This window comes from Petromyzon marinus, chromosome 7, assembly GCF_048934315.1.
Source record: "Petromyzon marinus isolate PM22_M1 ecotype Great Lakes invasive population chromosome 7, UKy_Petmar_22M1.pri1.0, whole genome shotgun sequence".
In the NCBI taxonomy this organism is placed as follows: Eukaryota; Metazoa; Chordata; class Hyperoartia; order Petromyzontiformes; family Petromyzontidae; genus Petromyzon; species Petromyzon marinus.
The window spans coordinates 36,108-59,273 of record NC_133673.1 but is presented as its reverse complement, the minus strand read 5'-3'; the positions used below and the strand labels follow the sequence as shown (position 1 = coordinate 59,273).

Here is a 23,166-nt window from a genome sequence, read left to right as displayed (position 1 = left end):
TTAACAAAAATTAGTAACTATATATGACCACAAACCTATTGAGCAGAAGTTATTTCTGGGCAGTATTCGGGTTACGAACCTAGTTCGTTCCTGAGACCTGTTCGAAATTCGAACGGTTCGTAAGCCGGCAGTTCAGTTTGCAATTGCGAGTTCGCATTTTAAATCAATATTTTTCTTTTTTATATATATATTTCATGGAAGTGGGCGTTCGTAAGTCGGACACTCGCAAGTCGAGGACTGTCTGTTTACTTTGGGTTAGATGGTTTGAGTATAAAGGCAATATTCAGATATACTCTCCACCATCCGTCAGAGCAAATCAAATCGAGTCACGTGGGAACCAATACCAATTAATTTGTTTTTTTACAATCCGTCTTTGAATCGTTGGTGACCGGGCTGAGGCCATCAGCTAACTATACCGGGAGAGCCCTGCCAGTCACAGGCAGGGTGCCACGGTGACTAGGAGATGTTAACTACCTCGCCTGCTATGCCTGTTGTATGCTATGCCTGTTTGGAGATTGCATGCCACTTTCTCTTCGTGGTCGCTGGGATTGTTCTCCATATTTGGAATCAAAGTGCGTTAAGAGTATTTGACTGCTGCTACAAATGTACACGTGATTAATGATCCACTTCGTTGAGCTATTATTTGTGGCCAGGTCGCTTATTTAAAAAAAGCTGTATTACTTAGTGGACTTTACCTGGTAAAATAAAAATAAAAGTTTAGTTTCAGTAGCCGGGGTTGAACCCAGCTTCTCAATGGTACCAGTCCAGCGCTGATCTTTGAGCAACCTGGCTACCTCTCTAATTGTCGACACGACGACTATGCGATGTGGCATTATTTCAAGCGGTTGGTGCATACGCATTTATTTATTTGGATGTGGCAATGCTAAAGTGAGTGGTGCAGTATTGATTAGTGCGCTAAACTGTGAACCCAGCGATATGTAGATTTGGAGGTTGGTTTACTCCAGATAAGAATGCAAATTACACCAACGACCGAGTGCAAACGGCTGGAAGTCGTGTGGGGCGCTGTTGCGCAATCTGTAGGTGGCAGGCTGTCTCAATCGCCCGGAGGGGTGATTCATTGCAGGGCTGCGCCACTATCTCTATGCAAGCAGTCGAGAATACATGACTGATAACGGCTTGCAAAAGTTCAGTAAACTATATTTGTGCAAAGTAAAAAACAATAGGCAATAAAGTGCATATAATCAGTACGTGCCGTGTTACCACATTGTATGTTAATTTACTTAAATAGCATCGTGCAAATATGTTCTCCTACAAACGAACTCTATTCTCATTGCCATGAACTAAAACGTAATCTTGTCAAGTTTAACAAAAGCTATAAATCGCGACGTTATAAACAAAAACTAACCTTTGGGATTTATTGTCAAGCAGAGGAGTGTAACCTACATTCATCTGGGGGGTAATGGGGGAGGAGTGCACGTTTTACCGCTCACCACCAATGCCTTCGTGCTGTTCCACGTTTCAGACACCATGGGACCAGCCCGACAACGCATCCACCAGAAAGACACAGAGCTTAACGTGTGCGTAACCACTATACGCGCCCAGCGAAGCGTGGACCTAAAAGGTTTGGATCGATCGTTAAGCGTTTGGTAAGTGACCTGTTGACCAAGACACTACCGTCCTCAGAAGGTGCAAGGGAATTCACAGTTTTATATACCAGTTAAACTCAACTGTGCTCTTAGCTCTTGTTCATAGGCGAGCTGGTCACACGTAATGATAGCTGATGATCGCAGTAGCTGATATCACCAAACGTGAGAATTTATAACAGCAGTCTAATCATCTGAACCAAGGAACCCAGATAAAAACCCAAGCTCCGACCACCACAGCGAGAGCACACGCCGACTCCAAAAGTATAACAGAGGCACCGCCAGGGTCCAGCATGACCTCCTGTGTACCGATCGAGGGAGATAACATCTTCTCAGCGGCAAATAGCAGTGAAACATTGCCTTAGCATTAAAATTATGGATTCACATCTCCAATACAATATTTTGGGGAAACTATCTGAACGTGGTGCTCTGGATGGATGACTGCTTCTTCTCTGTCTTGTTTTATTTATCCACACAGTCTCAATGTAACTCTACATCTCTGTGAATAAACCACATTATACATATCAATCTAGCGTCCACGCAATGATCCCCTCCCCCTAGCCCACACACCCCCTCTTTCCCCCCCCTTGCCCCGCCCCCCGTTCTTACCTAGAAACCTCTTACCATGGCATCTCTCTCCCACTTCAGTAGAAAAAAAACTTATTGCTGTTGGGTTTCCCACCTGATGATGATTGCTTGTGTTGCAATAGAAACGTCGTGATTTATTTTATTTTATACCTACGTGACTTTACCGAAAGAACCAAAGAGTATTATAAATATCTATAAATATATGTTGGCATATATATCTGACCATCAGTGAATGTGAAATAAAACTCGTGTTCATAGCCCTGCACAAGTATTTGAGCCTTGGGACGCTAGTTCGACTCCCACTCATGGCCACCAACAATAGTGGTGATTATCTAAACCGGTTCTGGGCCTCCCCTAGGTCGACTCAGCCTCAAATTATAAAATGGTGCGGTAATGCAGTTTGACTTGGTGCTGGCCACCCACCTTGTGTGCTGTGCCTGCCGTTATTAGGTGCTCACTAACAGCTCCATAAGTCTATTAAAGCGATATGGGGAATCGTTTTCTGTGTTTGGTAGAGAAACCTTTCTAAAAAAAAGATTTCCCATGTGGGTCGCTCGACCTCTAAATTAATCAGGCGTAAAAATGTGATTTGATCAACTTCTATGGTTAACGGGACAGTCTATGTGTGGGTGATGTTTACATCCACGATAGCATGGTTGGCTAAGTGCAGTGCAAAATAAATTGAACATACAAACAACAACAGGACGTTTCCTTCATCTGACCACTGCTACATAGAAGCGACTTCTCTGTCCGTGGCCAGGAGCAGCTTCAAAGCCCCTACATTTACTTTAGCCGATGATATCACAAGTGATGTCCACCGTTGTTGTACAGCAGCCCTTTTGAGTGCATTCCATTGTAATGAGAGGCTGCCCTGCTGCAATTAACTCGTCACCACACTTGCGATCTAGAGGTCGATCCTTAGGCCTGGCATTTGGAGCGACGCTGCAAGCTTCTTAAATCTCGCTGCCTCTGTCCACCCAGCTGCGTAAATGGATACAGCACAGTTGTTCGATCGGCAGGTCGCATGCGGTGGTGGGGTAAAGCGTGGATAACTCCCACCTCTTCCAACAAGGGAAGCATCTTGCAGGGCTGCACCTTTACTGACCGCACCGTCATTGATAAACCACGACGTGCATGGGTCCACGTATGACATGCGAGTAGGGGGTCCACGTGCAGCGTGCGAGGATGCGAGGAAGGGATTCACGTGCAGCGTGCGAGTAGGGGGTCCACGAGCAGCGTGCGAGGAGGGGGTCCACGAGCAGCGTGCGAGGAGGGGGTCCACGAGCAGCGTGCGAGGAGGGGGTCCACGAGCAGCGTGCATGGAGGGGGGCCACTTGCGGCTTGTGAGGAGGGGGTCCAGGTGCGCCGTGAGTGGAAGGGGTCCATGTGCTGTGTGCGGGGAGGGGACCCACGTGCGGCGTGTGAGGAGGGGGTCCAGGGATCTGTAAGACAATCTCTCTGAGACGGCGCTGCTGAGCGTCATCGTTGTCTCCATCGTTGACGAATGCTTTGTTGTCTCGACCAACAGCACCCCTCTTTGACTGCTGGCCCGACGACGACGACTCCACGTAGGAGAGCACGTGCAGCAGCGTGAACAACCTGAACGGGGGCAGAGGGGGGGGGCACGGAGGGGAAGGGGGAGGGACACGGGGCGCCACGGTGGCAAAATGTCAGGAGTTAACGGGACAGACCTAGGAGCCAATGGTTGACTGACTGAGATGACTGACAATGCACCAGCTGTGACCCCTACTGTGCCAAATTGTTGTGTTTAGCTGCCCGGTGCTCTGCTTATGGATGCGAGCATCGCTCCTCTGCCCTCCATTATTGCTGGTGGGCGACTGCCTCCAACTGCCAAGTAGCATCTCCTCAGGAGTGGCCAATCTTGAGACCGCTGGTACCAGTTATTGGCAAGTCCACTCATCTCTATATATCCTCTTGTACCATATCATTCCTTTTTTCCCTAGCCCATGCCGTGCCCTTTTAGTCTGATCTATCCTGCCAAATAATAGCTGCTTTGCCATGCAGTGGCTGGGCATGGGGGCTACATGACCCAGCCAACACAGCCACGCTTGTGAGAGGAGCTCACCAATGGGAATGTGTCTAGATCTTTTAAGAATCTGTGAGCTCCTGACACAATCCAGTCTGGTTAAACCCAGGATGCATTGTAGGCAGGGTGACCTGAATGTTTCTAACCGGTGCAGATGTTACTTTAGACACCTCAACATCCTTCTCGAAAGAATAAAGAAGGGAAGATATCAATGTGGTCAAAGAAAATCCGGAGCTTCGCATGGAATGACAAACCAAGTAGTTTCCACCCAGTGTTACACAGCCGATGAAAAGATAATGCTGCCCGACTGTTTCGGAGTGAGACCTCGGCTGCGAAACCGGAGCTGGTCATAAGCACACTGCCCACACTCACATAAAGGCAAAGACAAGGATCTCCTGGATAGCCTTAAGATATTGTTGGGGCAAGTGCTGTCAGCGAGTGGCACCTATGAAGGCCCGTACGGCACAAGGGGGGAAGTCCAGGACCATTTCAGATAATCGTTACTGTTGTTGGTCACTGAGTCGGCATGCACACACACCCCCTATGGCCACGCATGGGTCGACCCCCTCCCCTCCTCCTCACCTGTGGTACAGCATGGCCAGGAACTGGACAATGAGCATGCTGGAGAAGGTGATGAGGAACATGAAGGCGAGCGGCAGCACGTCGATGACCGTCCCCTCGTTCTTCGTGCTCGGGATCTGGATGTAGACGTCGGCTCCCACGAACTGCAGTGCCAGGGTCGCCACCAGCCACAGTGCATTGATCATGAAGTAGACGAAAGTGCCCTGCACGTTGGGACAGACAGACCAGGCCTGATTTACATTGCATTGGCCGAGTGGCGGGGGGGATGACCCCGGGCTGTTTATGGATCCCCTCTTTGTGCGTTCATTTTTCTCCCCCACTGTCCACTCTCGACGCCAAATGGTCACTTCTGTTGTTATTGTTTTATTGTTCATGTATTTTACAGGATTAGCGGATTATTGGAACAATTAATTCGTAGGAATAATAAGGCATAGGTAATTCAATGTCGTTTAAATCTTCTTCTACCACATGCCAAGTACCGTAAGTACTCGCTTAACGCCTGCTGTTTGCACAACGCGTTGTCGCTGGAACGCAATTTTTCTGTTATCGAAGCATCTCCGGTACTCGCGATGACGCGTTGCCAGTACCTTGTTTCTTATCTCGAAGAGTTCCTGCTTCACGCGTTTCCTGTGATCGTCATCTTCCTCCAGAGGCTTGAGGTAGTCACTGATCATGCTCTTCCAAAACTCGTTTTCCTCCTATGCATTCCCATCCACGGGACAATACTCTGATAGTGCGCTGTTTTTGAGTTGTATGCCTTTTAGCGTCTTCTGGTCCAACACCAGTGGAGACTAGGCTCTAAAAAAAGCCGTCTCGGGTGTGGACCAATCAAATTCAAGGACAGTGCATATTATTATCAGAGTTGTCTCTTTTGTTTGCATTTTGACTGCTTGTATTGTGGTTATTGCAAACATGATGCCTTGAATGAAGGTGCCAGTTTTTTGTGCCAGTTAAAAGGGTAAAACCTTTTACTATATCTTGTTACTGGCAAAGGAGGTCTCATAATGTAAATGCTCACCCCGAGCCCTCAATACTCTGATAGTGCGCTGTTTTTGAGTTGTACGCCTTTTGGCGTCTTCTGGTCCAACACCAGTGGAGGCTAGGCTCTAAGAAAAGCCGTCTCGGGTGTGGACCAATCAAATTCAAGGACAGTGCATATTATTATCTGAGTTGTCTCTTTTGTTTGCATTTTGATAGCTTGTGTTGTGGTTATTGCAAACATGATGCCTTGAATAAAGGTTTCAGTTTTTGTTCCAGTTAAAAGGGTAAAACCTATTACTATATCTTGTTACTGGCAAAGGAGGTCTCATAATGAAAATATTAATATTCTTGGTTCTTTCGGTAAAGTCACGTAGAAGGGAAACAATAAAATAATAAAAAAAAATAAACAATAAAATTCTTACGACATTTCGACTGCAACACAAGTAATCATCATCAGCTGTGAAAACCACAGCAAGAAAATTTGAAAAAATGGCGGTTTTATTAACGTTAGCACCACGTAGAGCGATTTTACAGTTTGTTCATATGGACGAGCCCATCTATGTTCAGAAAAAATGAGGGGGGAGACGAAAATAATGGATGCGGTCTGAAAGCCACCGTAAGCGTGAACAATCAATTAAGACCCGAAATGGTTTATCAAATCCTTCCAATGATTGCTAAGCCAGAATCCATCTTCTCGGTTGAAATTGTCTCTGTGTTTGTATATGTGGATAGCCTCATGAACGAATCTCTCATGGTAGCCAGATGGCTTGCAAAGAACCTCTGTCTTGGAGAAGTCAATGTCATGTGAGCCTACTGAATTATAACAGTGATCTGCCACGGCCGAGGTATTGGTCCTACCGTGTTTTAGGTCTGCTTTGTTTTCACGAATGTCGTTTGGTTTCTCTAATGTAACTACTACCACAGATAATTTTGTTGTTTTAGATTTTTATTATTTTATTGTTTCCCTTCTACGTGACTTTACCGAAAGAACCAAGAATATGAATCCCTGCAGTCACGAAGGCTTTAAATCAAAATTAATATTAATGGTAATTTGTAATGCCCGATCACTGCACAGTTATTTGCTCGCTTTCGACGAGAGACATAGGGAGGGATTCAGAGACACGAGGAGGAATCACATATAGATGGGAAGGCAGCAGCAATGCACACCATGAGACAGTGCTACCAACAATTGCCCAAGCTCTGCAGTCCTCTGCATATAAATGTGTTCTCGGCCAATTAATGATTGTTCACATGTGGCAGAAAACCGGAGCAACCGGAGAAAATGCACGCGTGTGAGGGGGCAACATTATATCCTATACAGACGGAACAGGTGGATTCTACATTTGCTGTACCACCCGCTCCTGGCAAGCCAGGGTGCGGCTCCTTTCTGACGCCCACTGGAACTGAAATTCACGGCATCTTCTCAGTGTGTGATCCACCAACCACGTGTAGCACCAGCGTAGCCACCACCACCTCCAAGAATCATGACATCACTTCCTGTCCACTGTCCAGAATTGTTATCCAAATTGCACTGTCCTTGCTCGAGATAAAAACTGCGAGTGGAACTCTCCCAGAACAATGCAGTGAAGCCCTACACGATAACTAGTGCTAAGGTACCTTTTTTCAAAGTCTCAAAGCCACACATTAGAGGAAAGCGCCACTTGTTTGATCGTCACAGAAAACGACACTCAGTCAACTGACGGCAATATTTGGACATCTGGCCAATGCGTTGAACAATTAAGCGAGACAGGCAGCCGGGGGAGGGGAATGATGACTTCTAAATTAATTGAGTTGCTTAGTACAAGATCCCCAACATTAATGTAAAATCTTAAACGTAAACATCTCGATATTATTTTGATAGATTTATTTATTTCAGTAGGAAGGGCCCAATTAGCTGCCAGGCAGTTTCCCGATATATTTTCTTCATTAAAGTTGGTTGTTATCTTCTGGGCACTTATACACGAACTTGGACAAAGATCAAAGATCCTCCGTGTAGTCTTAACAGACTGCTGGGGCACGTGCTGTTAGCGACCACCTCTGAAGGCCAGCACGGCACACGAGGAGGTGGGTGGCCAGCACCACGTCCGGCCACCTTTGTCTCTTCAATTTGGGATATTTATACACTACACCAGGTACTCATTTGAGGCTGAGTCGACCTAGGAGAGACATAGGACCGGTTCAGATAATCGTCACTGGTGTTGGTGACTGAGCGGGAATCGAACTCAGGTCGCTCGTTTCTAAGCGCAGTGTGTTAACCACTGCGCCACCACTCCCCACAACGTATATGTAGCACAGTACAAAGACCGACACAGACATAAAAACACACAGACATAAAGACACACAGACACAAGGACGCACCTGATTGAGGCTGCACCTCTGCGTGATGGCATAACCCTGAGGCAGGACGTTCTCAAACATGACCTGCATCTTCTGGTGGCGCTGCCACATGAGGTCATGGCGCCCTGCAAGGGACAAAGGAGGATAGCGATGTGCGGTGCACTCCCACAGAGGCTCGGGAAAAAAGTTTACCGTGACTCAGCGAAGAGAGCTGCGCAGACGGTAGTGATTATTCTCATCGTTAGGCTGGTATAGCCTGCAACAAAGCCTGGCTGAGTCGCAGGGCTCTGTGTTCATGAGGGTCTTACCAAGTTACCGTAGTAGAGGGGTGATGTTGCTGCTGAGTGCGGTCCAAATTAAGTGATTTGCAGTTATCTTTTTCAGAAGTGTAAAATTTTGGCCATTACCAATGACACATCGGAGGAAACTGGAGAAAAAGATGCCCATGCAGAACAGGGGGAGAGAATTCCTCAATCTCCCACAGTTCTACTGCTGCAGCAGCAACATGCCCTCATTACAGAGTGCTTGCCACAAATGAATCACAATAGCTTGCTAATCTCGTCTAGGAGCATTAACCATCACCCACACTTCGTTCATCCATTCATCAAACAAAGACGGTCACCGCATCGCGTGATTTCAGATGCGCGGTCTTGTTTAACTGACAAGCAATGACTTCGCATTTCATTTTTGATTTAAAGCTTTCGTGACTGCAGGGATTCATCTTCTTGGTTCTTTCGGTAAAGTCACGTAGAATGGAAATAAAATAATACAAATAAAACATAATAAAATAAAATTCTCACGACGTTTCGGCCACGACTTATTGTTAGTAGCTCAGCTGTTAGGAGAGTATATAGAGTTTATTGATAACATTGATGTAGTTTATTTTAGTTTTTTTATTAGTTTACTATATGGTATTCATTATATAGTGTAGTGTATACCCAGTTACTTTATGTTAATAGCTCAACTTATTGAAGAATATATTGAGTACATTTATTATATTGTTGTAGTTTATACTTATTTTTTTTTCACATCGGTTTATTGTATGATAGTTGGACAGTTGCAGTCCTTTAGCGTCCATATACTAAATGGCCCTGTTGATATGTAAACTTTGATTTTAACATAGCTATTTCCGTGACCAGTCACATGCTAATCTCTCACAATAACATCATGCTAATCTCCCAGTTACATGCTAATTTCTGACTTTAACACCCTGCTGATCCAACACTTTAACACCGCTATTTCAATGCTCAATTATCCTGTTTGATATGTAAACTCCTTTGTCAAGGCGCTTTACTTCTCCCACCTAGCTTAAAAGACGTTGCGAATCTTAGCAGCGTTCATTGAAGCGCTGTCGTCCCGAGAGTTCTGTTCCTTCACCTGAAGAAGCCTACTTGTGTTGTGGCCGAAACGTCGTGAGAATTTTATTTTTATTATTTTATTTCCATTCTATGTGACTTTAATGAAAGAACCAAGAAGACTTTGTCTTTGTTTGATGAAAATATTACCTTTGGTATGGAGGGCGAGGTCTGTGTCTGATTGCTCTGGAGGTCGACTTTTGCTCTCTACTTCTTCTGGATGCTCTGTCTGAGTGCTCGCGATGTCTTCTAGTCTCGCCTCTGCTCCTTCTGAATGCTCCATCTGAGTGTTTGCGATGTCCTCTTCTCTCGACTCGATCTCTGCTCCTTCAGGATGCTCTGTCCCAGTGCTCGCGATGCCCTGTCGTTTCTCCTCGCTCTCTACTCCTACTGGATGATCTGTCTGAGTGCTCGCGATGTCCTCTGGTCTCGTCTCTGCTCCTTCTGGATACTCCATCTGACTGTTTGCGATGTTCTCTCCTCTCGACTCGATCTCTGCTCCTTCTGGATGCTCCATCTGAGTGCTCGTAGTGTCCTGTTGTCTGGCCTCAATTGGACGCAGCTTCATCTCTCTGTCGAGTTCCACCGTGCACGACTCCACACGGCTGGGAGGGATGATGATAAACTGTTAAACTAAACCATTATTTTTATTTTACCATGTAAGGCCCACTGAGCTATAAAGCTTTTTTGTAGAATCGACCTGAATATCACAAATTATAACTCAATGAGCGGCTTATCACGTGGAAATTACAGCAGCCAAATACTCTAATCACATGATGATTCTAAATGAGGAGGGAAAAAATCAGGGGACCCGGAGTAAAATCCACACCAACATGGGGAGAGAAAGGAATAGACGCAGACTCCATATAGGCAACAGGCATCGTCAGGTTTGGGATCGAAGCCACTACCTCCTGCATACCAGGGGAGGTAGTTAACATCTAGCCACCACGGCGCCTAAGATACAAGCACAACTAGAATCACAGTTAATAAGTTGAGACAAGACTCAGTATTGACTTGAGTAAAATGTTACGTTGTAAATCCTCCTCCACCCGACACAGCCAATCAATAATCATAATCTGTATTTCTACTGCAGGAGGAGTCCGATGAGCTATGAACCTATTTTCACAGATGTCCAGTAGGTGTAGGGGATTATAAAGTTAGAACATAAAACGATAGCAGTGCTAAGTTTAGGAAAGATAATAAAATAAATAAAGTATATGAGTGCAACTTGCATGAGTACATCAGTTACTGCCAATTTTTCAATACTAAATGCATAACTTGGGGCAAGGCAGCAAAACAACAGTCCCAAACCACACCAAGATAACACAGTCCCTCAATAATATGGGACATAAACGTTGAACTATCGATACACGAGAGGTAAGGATCAAAGTTAAAAGCATGGCTACAGGCTCTCAGTGAGGTGGTGGCACCTTGAACTGTCATCCTCCTGACTCAGTGCCGAGTATTTCTTCGGATGGACGCTGATCCTCCACTGGAAGCAGTCCCACTCGAGTGGCAGTATACAGCATTTCGTTCCATTCAAACGATGCTTGCGTTCCTTCTGCTGGGACAGGAGGATGGGCATTGTGCTGAAGGCAGGGTCCTTCAATGATATCAAACCAGCGGGAAGCGCACACAAGCTGGAAGGCAGTTTCAGCTGCTCAGTGAACTGGCGCCAATAACTGTCCAAGCTCTGCGGTCCTCCATGTATGAAGATTTTATTGGCCAACGGGAAACCAGAACACCATGGAATAGACCCACAAATGCGAGGGGGAAACATTGCGTTCTATTCAGATGGAACAGATAGAGTCCATAATTGTCATACTACATTCTCCTGGAAAGTCAGTGAATGACTGCTCCTCGATACCCACCGTGTTGGATTAATGGACACGAGTGGCACAGCCACCACCACCGTTCTTGTCAAGAAACATAAACGATAATTTTGCAAGCTCCGGTCATCCTCTCATCAGTGGATTTTGGCTAACCATTGAACAAAGACAGTGACCACATCGCGTGCTTTTGGGTGCGCTTGTGCGTCCATCTGGAACCCTCTTCCTTCCAATATGAGAAAGCAATTGGAGCTATGCACTTTTAAATTATTACATTGAAAACTAATTTCTTAAAAACTGCTCTTTGTGTTTAGAAACTTTCCTTCCTTCGCACCTCCAATTAGCACAGTTGGTTACACATGGTGTGAAAGAAGTTCAACATACATACATCTGGACTAGTCCTTGGCCTTCCCTAGATTGGCTCAGCCTCAAAAATAGCCAAATGTGATGTAGTAAACATGACAACAATGGAGACAAAGGCGGCCGGGCATGGTGCTGGACACCTACCCCCTTATGTGCCATTCCGGACTTCACAGGTGCTACTCGCTAACAGCACTTGCCCCAACGGTCGGTTAAATGCTACATGGGGGATCGCTGCCTTCGTCTTGGCGGGGGTTGGGGGCATATGTTACACTTTTTTTGCAATGTACGTAGCCAATCATGCTAATCGGAGGTGCGGGACGGAGCAACAGAGGAGAATGGAGCGAAACTCCAAATAACGTTCGACACAAAAACAACGACAATAACGATAACACATAAAGTAACTCACCTCCTTGGGGGAGGGCTCAGTAGGCACCTTGGTCTCACGCGTGCACCATGATACGTTGTACATGTTGACCAATGAGTAGATGAGCAGCAGCAGGTATCCCGTGGGAATGCAGATGAGGTACAAGAATCCGTGCACGATGCAGAAGAACTCGCGCGGGTGCAGCGCCGCGGCGATGAGATGGATGCCCGTGAGAGTGATGAAGAAGATGCTGCTGGGTGTGAGGATACCGTTCTTGACAATGTCGCCGACCATAGCGAGCAGCGTGCCCGTCATGAGGAACATGTAGATCACGGTGAGCACCATGGCCACCTTAAAAAAATTACCAGGTATAAAGCTCTTTTCAGAAGCCACCTGGCCACAAATGATAGATCAACGAAGTGGCTCATCACGTGGTAATGTATATCAGCAGCCAGATTAAATGCGGAGGGAAGATAGAGAGAACACGTGGACTCCAAATACATAACAGGCGTTAAGGTCGGGATAGGGATCGAACCCACGACCTCCTGTATACCATGCGAGGGAGTTTACATCTCGCCATCGCAGGAGGAGGCCTTAGCCATCGGCGTCACCATCGTCCTTTTTGTTCAACCACCACCACTTCTTGGGAGTTACTTTGCATTTATTCCGCACTTTTCCACAAAGTCCTCAAGACCCTGCACTTTGCAAACAACAACAAAATAATGATAGCTCATTGTTCTTCTGGGTTCTTTCGGTAAAGTCACGTAGAATGGAGATGAAATAATAAAAATAATAATAACAGAATAAAATTCTCACGACATTTCGGCCACAACACAAGTAGCCTTCCTCAGGTGAAGAAACAGGACTGTCTGGAAGACAGCGCTTGAGTGAACCCTGCCAAGCATGGAAGCGTTTTTTAAGCTGTGTGGGAGGAACAGAGCACCTTGACAAAGCAGTTTACATATAAATTAGCATGTAACTGGGGGATGAGCATGATGTTAGTATGAGGGATTAACACCACGGAGAGCGACGAGCTTTGTTCAGACGGACGAGTCCATCTGTGTTCGGAACGGAGGAGGGGGAGGAACCCTCAAGACCTTGGGTTTTGGGGATGCCTTTGTCCGAACGATCCGCCTACTCTACACCAAGGCGGAGTGCATGATCAAGATCAACGGCGCCCTCACTGCCCCGGTCAAATTCGAGCGAGGAGTGAGACAGGGATGCCCATTGTCGGGCCAACTTTATGCCCTGGCATTAGAGCCTTTCCTGAATCTCATATGGCAGAGACTCAGCGGCCTGGTGCTGAGGGAACCAAGCATCAAGTTGGTCCTGACGGCATACGCCGACGACATCCTCCTCATCCTGCGCTCCCTGGCTGATGTCGCCCTGTTGCATGAGTGCCAGGAGGTCTTTTCGAAAGCCTCCTCATCAAAAATGAACTGGCAAAAGTGCAGCGGCCTGCTGGTTGGAGCGTGGGACATGACTGAGTGTCCCGAGAAGGCAAAAGCCATCAATTGGAGCACAACATCGCTGCACCACCTGGGGGTGTTCCTCGGACCAGAGGAGGAACCACCGCAGAGGAACTGGGTCGAGCTGGAGGAGAAGGTGAAGGAGCGGCTGGCCACCTGGAGTCGCCTGTGCAAATTCCTCACCTTCAGGACAAAGACGTTGGTGGTGAACCAGCTGGTGACGTCCATGCTGTGGCACCGACTCTTCTCCCTGCACCCCCCCATGAGCCTCGTCAACGCACTTCAGAAGCGAGTCCTCGACTTCTTCTGGTCGGGTGGAGGACATCGGGTCGCGGCTGGGGTCCTGGCCCTGCCACTGGACGAGGGCGGTCACGGGCTGGTGTGCGTGCGGAGTCAGCTGGCCACCTTCCGACTGCAGGCAGCGCAAAAGTTCCTGCACGCCGCCCCTGCACCGGCCTGGAGCGTCACGGCCTCCTTCCTCCTGAAACAGCTGGGGAGTCTGCAGTGCTCCAAGCAACTATTCTACATGGACCTGCAGGGCCTCCTACTGGGACAGCTGCCACCCTTCTACAGAAGCGTCCTGCAGACATGGAGCTCCCTCGCCGTCAGGAGGCTGAACCAACCGCGATCGGCTGAGGATCTGGTCTTCGAACCGATCCTCAGGAACCCACAGACAAAGCTGCCATCCACCACCACCCCTGGCATGGAGAGGCGCCTCGCCAACGCGCGGCTCACCAGGATGGGAGATCTGGTGGAGCCTGAAACACGGGGCCGGTGGATCGGACCAGCAGACGTGGCCACAAAGACAGGGCTGCAGTCGCTCCGGGTGGCTGCCTGGATCCTGGCCGAAGCCAAGGGGGCCTTCTCAGCGGCAACGGGGAGAACGCCCCCCATCGGCGTTGGGGATGACGAGGCCCCTCTCGATCCCCCTCCACCGGAGCTCTCAGTCGTGCCACTGCATCGCCAATGCCGACAAACGAAGGCGGATCACAACCTGTGCCGGCTAGAAGACCTACCGGAGGTGGCCTTCGCAAATGTAAAGAGGAAGGTTCTCTACTCCTACATGGTCCGGTTCCACCAACAGGACACCCTGAGGAGCCACAAGGACCATGCCTGGAGGAAAGCCCTGCCCTGCGTCTCTCCAATCAAATTCAAGGACAGTGCATATTATTATCAGAGTTGTCTCTTTTGTTTGCATTTTGACTGCTTGTATTGTGGTTATTGCAAACATGATGCCTTGAATGAAGGTGCCAGTTTTTTGTGCCAGTTAAAAGGGTAAAACCTTTTACTATATCTTGTTACTGGCAAAGGAGGTCTCATAATGTAAATGCTCACCCCGAGCCCTCAATACTCTGATAGTGCGCTGTTTTTGAGTTGTACGCCTTTTGGCGTCTTCTGGTCCAACACCAGTGGAGGCTAGGCTCTAAGAAAAGCCGTCTCGGGTGTGGACCAATCAAATTCAAGGACAGTGCGTATTATTATCTGAGTTGTCTCTTTTGTTTGCATTTTGATAGCTTGTGTTGTGGTTATTGCAAACATGATGCCTTGAATAAAGGTTTCAGTTTTTGTTCCAGTTAAAAGGGTAAAACCTATTACTATATCTTGTTACTGGCAAAGGAGGTCTCATAATGAAAATATTAATATTCTTGGTTCTTTCGGTAAAGTCACGTAGAAGGGAAACAATAAAATAATAAAAAAATAAACAATAAAATTCTTACGACATTTCGACTGCAACACAAGTAATCATCATCAGCTGTGAAAACCACAGCAAGAAAATTTGAAAAAATGGCGGTTTTATTAACGTTAGCACCACGTAGAGCGATTTTACAGTTTGTTCATATGGACGAGTCCATCTATGTTCAGAAAAGATGAGGGGGGAGACGAAAATAATGGATGCGGTCTGAAAGCCACCGTAAGCGTGAACAATCAATTAAGACCCGAAATGGTTTATCAAACCCTTCCAATGATTGCTAAGCCAGAATCCATCTTCTCGGTTGAAATTGTCTCTGTGTTTGTATATGTGGATAGCCTCATGAACGAATCTCTCATGGTAGCCAGATGGCTTGCAAAGAACCTGTCTTGGAGAAGTCAATGTCATGTGAGCCTACTGAATTATAACAGTGATCTGCCACGGCTGAGGTATTGGTCCTACCGTGTTTTAGGTCTGCTTTGTGTTCACGAATGTCGTTTGGTTTCTCTAATGTAACTACTACCACAGATAATTTTGTTGTTTTAGATTTTTATTATTTTATTGTTTCCCTTCTACGTGACTTTACCGAAAGAACCAAGAATATGAATCCCTGCAGTCACGAAGGCTTTAAATCAAAATTAATATTAATGGTAATTTGTAATGCCCGATCACTGCACAGTTATTTGCTCGCTTTCGACGAGAGACATAGGGAGGGATTCAGAGACACGAGGAGGAATCACATATAGATGGGAAGGCAGCAGCAATGCACACCATGAGACAGTGCTACCAACAATTGCCCAAGCTCTGCAGTCCTCTGCATATAAATGTGTTCTCGGCCAATTAATGATTGTTCACATGTGGCAGAAAACCGGAGCAACCGGAGAAAATGCACGCGTGTGAGGGGGCAACATTATATCCTATACAGACGGAACAGGTGGATTCTACATTTGCTGTACCACCCGCTCCTGGCAAGCCAGGGTGCGGCTCCTTTCTGACGCCCACTGGAACTGAAATTCACGGCATCTTCTCAGTGTGTGATCCACCAACCACGTGTAGCACCAGCGTAGCCACCACCACCTCCAAGAATCATGACATCACTTCCTGTCCACTGTCCAGAATTGTTATCCAAATTGCACTGTCCTTGCTCGAGATAAAAACTGCGAGTGGAACTCTCCCAGAACAATGCAGTGAAGCCCTACACGATAACTAGTGCTAAGGTACCTTTTTTCAAAGTCTCAAAGCCACACATTAGAGGAAAGTGCCACTTGTTTGATCGTCACAGAAAACGACACTCAGTCAACTGACGGCAATATTTGGACATCTGGCCAATGCGTTGAACAATTAAGCGAGACAGGCAGCCGGGGGAGGGGAATGATGACTTCTAAATTAATTGAGTTGCTTAGTACAAGATCCCCAACATTAATGTAAAATCTTAAACGTAAACATCTCGATATTATTTTGATAGATTTATTTATTTCAGTAGGAAGGGCCCAATTAGCTGCCAGGCAGTTTCCCGATATATTTTCTTCATTAAAGTTGGTTGTTATCTTCTGGGCACTTATACACGAACTTGGACAAAGATCAAAGATCCTCCGTGTAGTTTTAACAGACTGCTGGGGCACGTGCTGTTAGCGACCACCTCTGAAGGCCAGCACGGCACACGAGGAGGTGGGTGGCCAGCACCACGTCCGGCCACCTTTGTCTCTTCAATTTGGGATATTTATACACTACACCAGGTACTCATTTGAGGCTGAGTCGACCTAGGAGAGACATAGGACCGGTTCAGATAATCGTCACTGGTGTTGGTGACTGAGCGGGAATCGAACTCAGGTCGCTCGTTTCTAAGCGCAGTGTGTTAACCACTGCGCCACCACTCCCCACAACGTATATGTAGCACAGTACAAAGACCGACACAGACATAAAAACACACAGACATAAAGACACACAGACACAAGGACGCACCTGATTGAGGCTGCACCTCTGCGTGATGGCATAACCCTGAGGCAGGACGTTCTCAAACATGACCTGCATCTTCTGGTGGCGCTGCCACATGAGGTCATGGCGCCCTGCAAGGGACAAAGGAGGATAGCGATGTGCGGTGCACTCCCACAGAGGCTCGGGAAAAAAGTTTACCGTGACTCAGCGAAGAGAGCTGCGCAGACGGTAGTGATTATTCTCATCGTTAGGCTGGTATAGCCTGCAACAAAGCCTGGCTGAGTCGCAGGGCTCTGTGTTCATGAGGGTCTTACCAAGTTACCGTAGTAGAGGGGTGATGTTGCTGCTGAGTGCGGTCCAAATTAAGTGATTTGCAGTTATCTTTTTCAGAAGTGTAAAATTTTGGCCATTACCAATGACACATCGGAGGAAACTGGAGAAAAAGATGCCCATGCAGAACAGGGGGAGAGAATTCCTCAATCTCCCACAGTTCTACTGCTGCAGCAGCAACATGCCCTCATTACAGAGTGCTTGCCACAAATGAATCACAATAGCTTGCTAATCTCGTCTAGGAGCATTAACCATCACCCACACTTCGTTCATCCATTCATCAAACAAAGACGGTCACCGCATCGCGTGATTTCAGATGCGCGGTCTTGTTTAACTGACAAGCAATGACTTTGCATTTCATTTTTGATTTAAAGCTTTCGTGACTGCAGGGATTCATCTTCTTGGTTCTTTCGGTAAAGTCACGTAGAATGGAAATAAAATAATACAAATAAAACATAATAAAATAAAATTCTCATGACGTTTCGGCCACGACTTATTGTTAGTAGCTCAGCTGTTAGGAGAGTATATAGAGTTTATTGATAACATTGATGTAGTTTATTTTAGTTTTTTTTATTAGTTTACTATATGGTATTCATTATATAGTGTAGTGTATACCCAGTTACTTTATGTTAATAGCTCAACTTATTGAAGAATATATTGAGTACATTTATTATATTGTTGTAGTTTATACTTATTTTTTTTCACATCGGTTTATTGTATGATAGTTGGACAGTTGCAGTCCTTTAGCGTCCATATACTAAATGGCCCTGTTGATATGTAAACTTTGATTTTAACATAGCTATTTCCGTGACCAGTCACATGCTAATCTCTCACAATAACATCATGCTAATCTCCCAGTTACATGCTAATTTCTGACTTTAACACCCTGCTGATCCAACACTTTAACACCGCTATTTCAATGCTCAATTATCCTGTTTGATATGTAAACTCCTTTGTCAAGGCGCTTTACTTCTCCCACCTAGCTTAAAAGACGTTGCGAATCTTAGCAGCGTTCATTGAAGCGCTGTCGTCCCGAGAGTTCTGTTCCTTCACCTGAAGAAGCCTACTTGTGTTGTGGCCGAAACGTCGTGAGAATTTTATTTTTATTATTTTATTTCCATTCTATGTGACTTTAATGAAAGAACCAAGAAGACTTTGTCTTTGTTTGATGAAAATATTACCTTTGGTATGGAGGGCGAGGTCTGTGTCTGATTGCTCTGGAGGTCGACTTTTGCTCTCTACTTCTTCTGGATGCTCTGTCTGAGTGCTCGCGATGTCTTCTAGTCTCGCCTCTGCTCCTTCTGAATGCTCCATCTGAGTGTTTGCGATGTCCTCTTCTCTCGACTCGATCTCTGCTCCTTCAGGATGCTCTGTCCCAGTGCTCGCGATGCCCTGTCGTTTCTCCTCGCTCTCTACTCCTACTGGATGATCTGTCTGAGTGCTCGCGATGTCCTCTGGTCTCGTCTCTGCTCCTTCTGGATACTCCATCTGACTGTTTGCGATGTTCTCTCCTCTCGACTCGATCTCTGCTCCTTCTGGATGCTCCATCTGAGTGCTCGTAGTGTCCTGTTGTCTGGCCTCAATTGGACGCAGCTTCATCTCTCTGTCGAGTTCCACCGTGCACGACTCCACTCGGCTGGGAGGGATGATGATAAACTGTTAAACTAAACCATTATTTTTATTTTACCATGTAAGGCCCACTGAGCTATAAAGCTTTTTTGTAGAATCGACCTGAATATCACAAATTATAACTCAATGAGCGGCTTATCACGTGGAAATTACAGCAGCCAAATACTCTAATCACATGATTCTAAATGAGGAGGGAAAAAATCAGGGGACCCGGAGTAAAATCCACACCAACATGGGGAGAGAAAGGAATAGACGCAGACTCCATATAGGCAACAGGCATCGTCAGGTTTGGGATCGAAGCCACTACCTCCTGCATACCAGGGGAGGTAGTTAACATCTAGCCACCACGGCGCCTAAGATACAAGCACAACTAGAATCACAGTTAATAAGTTGAGACAAGACTCAGTATTGACTTGAGTAAAATGTTACGTTGTAAATCCTCCTCCACCCGACACAGCCAATCAATAATCATAATCTGTATTTCTACTGCAGGAGGAGTCCGATGAGCTATGAACCTATTTTCACAGATGTCCAGTAGGTGTAGGGGATTATAAAGTTAGAACATAAAACGATAGCAGTGCTAAGTTTAGGAAAGATAATAAAATAAATAAAGTATATGAGTGCAACTTGCATGAGTACATCAGTTACTGCCAATTTTTCAATACTAAATGCATAACTTGGGGCAAGGCAGCAAAACAACAGTCCCAAACCACACCAAGATAACACAGTCCCTCAATAATATGGGACATAAACGTTGAACTATCGATACACGAGAGGTAAGGATCAAAGTTAAAAGCATGGCTACAGGCTCTCAGTGAGGTGGTGGCACCTTGAACTGTCATCCTCCTGACTCAGTGCCGAGTATTTCTTCGGATGGACGCTGATCCTCCACTGGAAGCAGTCCCACTCGAGTGGCAGTATACAGCATTTCGTTCCATTCAAACGATGCTTGCGTTCCTTCTTCTGCTGGGACAGGAGGATGGGCATTGTGCTGAAGGCAGGGTCCTTCAATGATATCAAACCAGCGGGAAGCGCACACAAGCTGGAAGGCAGTTTCAGCTGCTCAGTGAACTGGCGCCAATAACTGTCCAAGCTCTGCGGTCCTCCATGTATGAAGATTTTATTGGCCAACGGGAAACCAGAACACCATGGAATAGACCCACAAATGCGAGGGGGAAACATTGCGTTCTATTCAGATGGAACAGATAGAGTCCATAATTGTCATACTACATTCTCCTGGAAAGTCAGTGAATGACTGCTCCTCGATACCCACCGTGTTGGATTAATGGACACGAGTGGCACAGCCACCACCACCGTTCTTGTCAAGAAACATAAACGATAATTTTGCAAGCTCCGGTCATCCTCTCATCAGTGGATTTTGGCTAACCATTGAACAAAGACAGTGACCACATCGCGTGCTTTTGGGTGCGCTTGTGCGTCCATCTGGAACCCTCTTCCTTCCAATATGAGAAAGCAATTGGAGCTATGCACTTTTAAATTATTACATTGAAAACTAATTTCTTAAAAACTGCTCTTTGTGTTTAGAAACTTTCCTTCCTTCGCACCTCCAATTAGCACAGTTGGTTACACATGGTGTGAAAGAAGTTCAACATACATACATCTGGACCAGTCCTTGGCCTTCCCTAGATTGGCTCAGCCTCAAAAATATCCAAATGTGATGTAGTAAACATGACAACAATGGAGACAAAGGCGGCCGGGCATGGTGCTGGACACCTACCCCCTTATGTGCCATTCCGGACTTCACAGGTGCTACTCGCTAACAGCACTTGCCCCAACGGTCGGTTAAATGCTACATGGGGGATCGCTGCCTTCGTCTTGGCGGGGGTTGGGGGCATATGTTACACTTTTTTTGCAATGTACGTAGCCAATCATGCTAATCGGAGGTGCGGGACGGAGCAACAGAGGAGAATGGAGCGAAACTCCAAATAACGTTCGACACAAAAACAACGACAATAACGATAACACATAAAGTAACTCACCTCCTTGGGGGAGGGCTCAGTAGGCACCTTGGTCTCACGCGTGCACCATGATACGTTGTACATGTTGACCAATGAGTAGATGAGCAGCAGCAGGTATCCCGTGGGAATGCAGATGAGGTACAAGAATCCGTGCACGATGCAGAAGAACTCGCGCGGGTGCAGCGCCGCGGCGATGAGATGGATGCCCGTGAGAGTGATGAAGAAGATGCTGCTGGGTGTGAGGATACCGTTCTTGACAATGTCGCCGACCATAGCGAGCAGCGTGCCCGTCATGAGGAACATGTAGATCACGGTGAGCACCATGGCCACCTTAAAAAAATTACCAGGTATAAAGCTCTTTTCAGAAGCCACCTGGCCACAAATGATAGATCAACGAAGTGGCTCATCACGTGGTAATGTATATCAGCAGCCAGATTAAATGCGGAGGGAAGATAGAGAGAACACGTGGACTCCAAATACATAACAGGCGTTAAGGTCGGGATAGGGATCGAACCCACGACCTCCTGTATACCATGCGAGGGAGTTTACATCTCGCCATCGCAGGAGGAGGCCTTAGCCATCGGCGTCACCATCGTCCTTTTTGTTCAACCACCACCACTTCTTGGGAGTTACTTTGCATTTATTCCGCACTTTTCCACAAAGTCCTCAAGACCCTGCACTTTGCAAACAACAACAAAATAATGATAGCTCATTGTTCTTCTGGGTTCTTTCGGTAAAGTCACGTAGAATGGAGATGAAATAATAAAAATAATAATAACAGAATAAAATTCTCACGACATTTCGGCCACAACACAAGTAGCCTTCCTCAGGTGAAGAAACAGGACTGTCTGGAAGACAGCGCTTGAGTGAACCCTGCCAAGCATGGCAGCGTTTTTTAAGCTGTGTGGGAGGAACAGAGCACCTTGACAAAGCAGTTTACATATAAATTAGCATGTAACTGGGGGATGAGCATGATGTTAGTATGAGGGATTAACACCACGGAGAGCGACGAGCTTTGTTCAGACGGACGAGTCCATCTGTGTTCGGAACGGAGGAGGGGGAGGAACCCTCAAGACCTTGGGTTTTGGGGATGCCTTTGTCCGAACGATCCGCCTACTCTACACCAAGGCGGAGTGCATGATCAAGATCAACGGCGCCCTCACTGCCCCGGTCAAATTCGAGCGAGGAGTGAGACAGGGATGCCCATTGTCAGGCCAACTTTATGCCCTGGCATTAGAGCCTTTCCTGAATCTCATATGGCAGAGACTCAGCGGCCTGGTGCTGAGGGAACCAAGCATCAAGTTGGTCCTGACGGCATACGCCGACGACATCCTCCTCATCCTGCGCTCCCTGGCTGATGTCGCCCTGTTGCATGAGTGCCAGGAGGTCTTTTCGAAAGCCTCCTCATCAAAAATGAACTGGCAAAAGTGCAGCGGCCTGCTGGTTGGAGCGTGGGACATGACTGAGTGTCCCGAGAAGGCAAAAGCCATCAATTGGAGCACAACATCGCTGCACCACCTGGGGGTGTTCCTCGGACCAGAGGAGGAACCACCGCAGAGGAACTGGGTCGAGCTGGAGGAGAAGGTGAAGGAGCGGCTGGCCACCTGGAGTCGCCTGTGCAAATTCCTCACCTTCAGGACAAAGACGTTGGTGGTGAACCAGCTGGTGACGTCCATGCTGTGGCACCGACTCTTCTCCCTGCACCCCCCCATGAGCCTCGTCAACGCACTTCAGAAGCGAGTCCTCGACTTCTTCTGGTCGGGTGGAGGACATCGGGTCGCGGCTGGGGTCCTGGCCCTGCCACTGGACGAGGGCGGTCACGGGCTGGTGTGCGTGCGGAGTCAGCTGGCCACCTTCCGACTGCAGGCAGCGCAAAAGTTCCTGCACGCCGCCCCTGCACCGGCCTGGAGCGTCACGGCCTCCTTCCTCCTGAAACAGCTGGGGAGTCTGCAGTGCTCCAAGCAACTATTCTACATGGACCTGCAGGGCCTCCTACTGGGACAGCTGCCACCCTTCTACAGAAGCGTCCTGCAGACATGGAGCTCCCTCGCCGTCAGGAGGCTGAACCAACCGCGATCGGCTGA

At 47.1% G+C, this 23,166-nt stretch overlaps 1 protein-coding gene and 1 long non-coding RNA gene across 3 annotated transcripts in view; one reads left to right on the top strand and one right to left on the bottom strand.

Moving 5' to 3' along the window:
- The window catches only part of LOC142924005 (uncharacterized), a 76,058-nt gene extending 74,546 nt beyond the window's left edge, over window positions 1-1,512 (top strand). For both annotated transcript variants that reach the window (XR_012941128.1, XR_012941127.1), the window contains exon 2: window positions 1,484-1,512. This is a non-coding gene — a long non-coding RNA (uncharacterized LOC142924005). The remainder of the gene's footprint in view (window positions 1-1,483) is intronic.
- A 1,220-nt stretch (window positions 1,513-2,732) lies between these two features.
- LOC142924004 (uncharacterized) lies at window positions 2,733-5,079 on the bottom strand. Its single transcript, XM_076065189.1, has 2 exons — window positions 4,822-5,079; window positions 2,733-3,791 (listed from the first exon to the last, which is right to left on the bottom strand). The coding sequence occupies exons 1-2, from the start codon at window positions 5,004-5,006 to the stop codon at window positions 3,305-3,307; spliced, it is 672 nt and encodes a 223-aa protein (XP_075921304.1). The 5' UTR covers window positions 5,007-5,079; the 3' UTR covers window positions 2,733-3,304.
- Window positions 5,080-23,166: the final 18,087 nt, after the last annotated feature.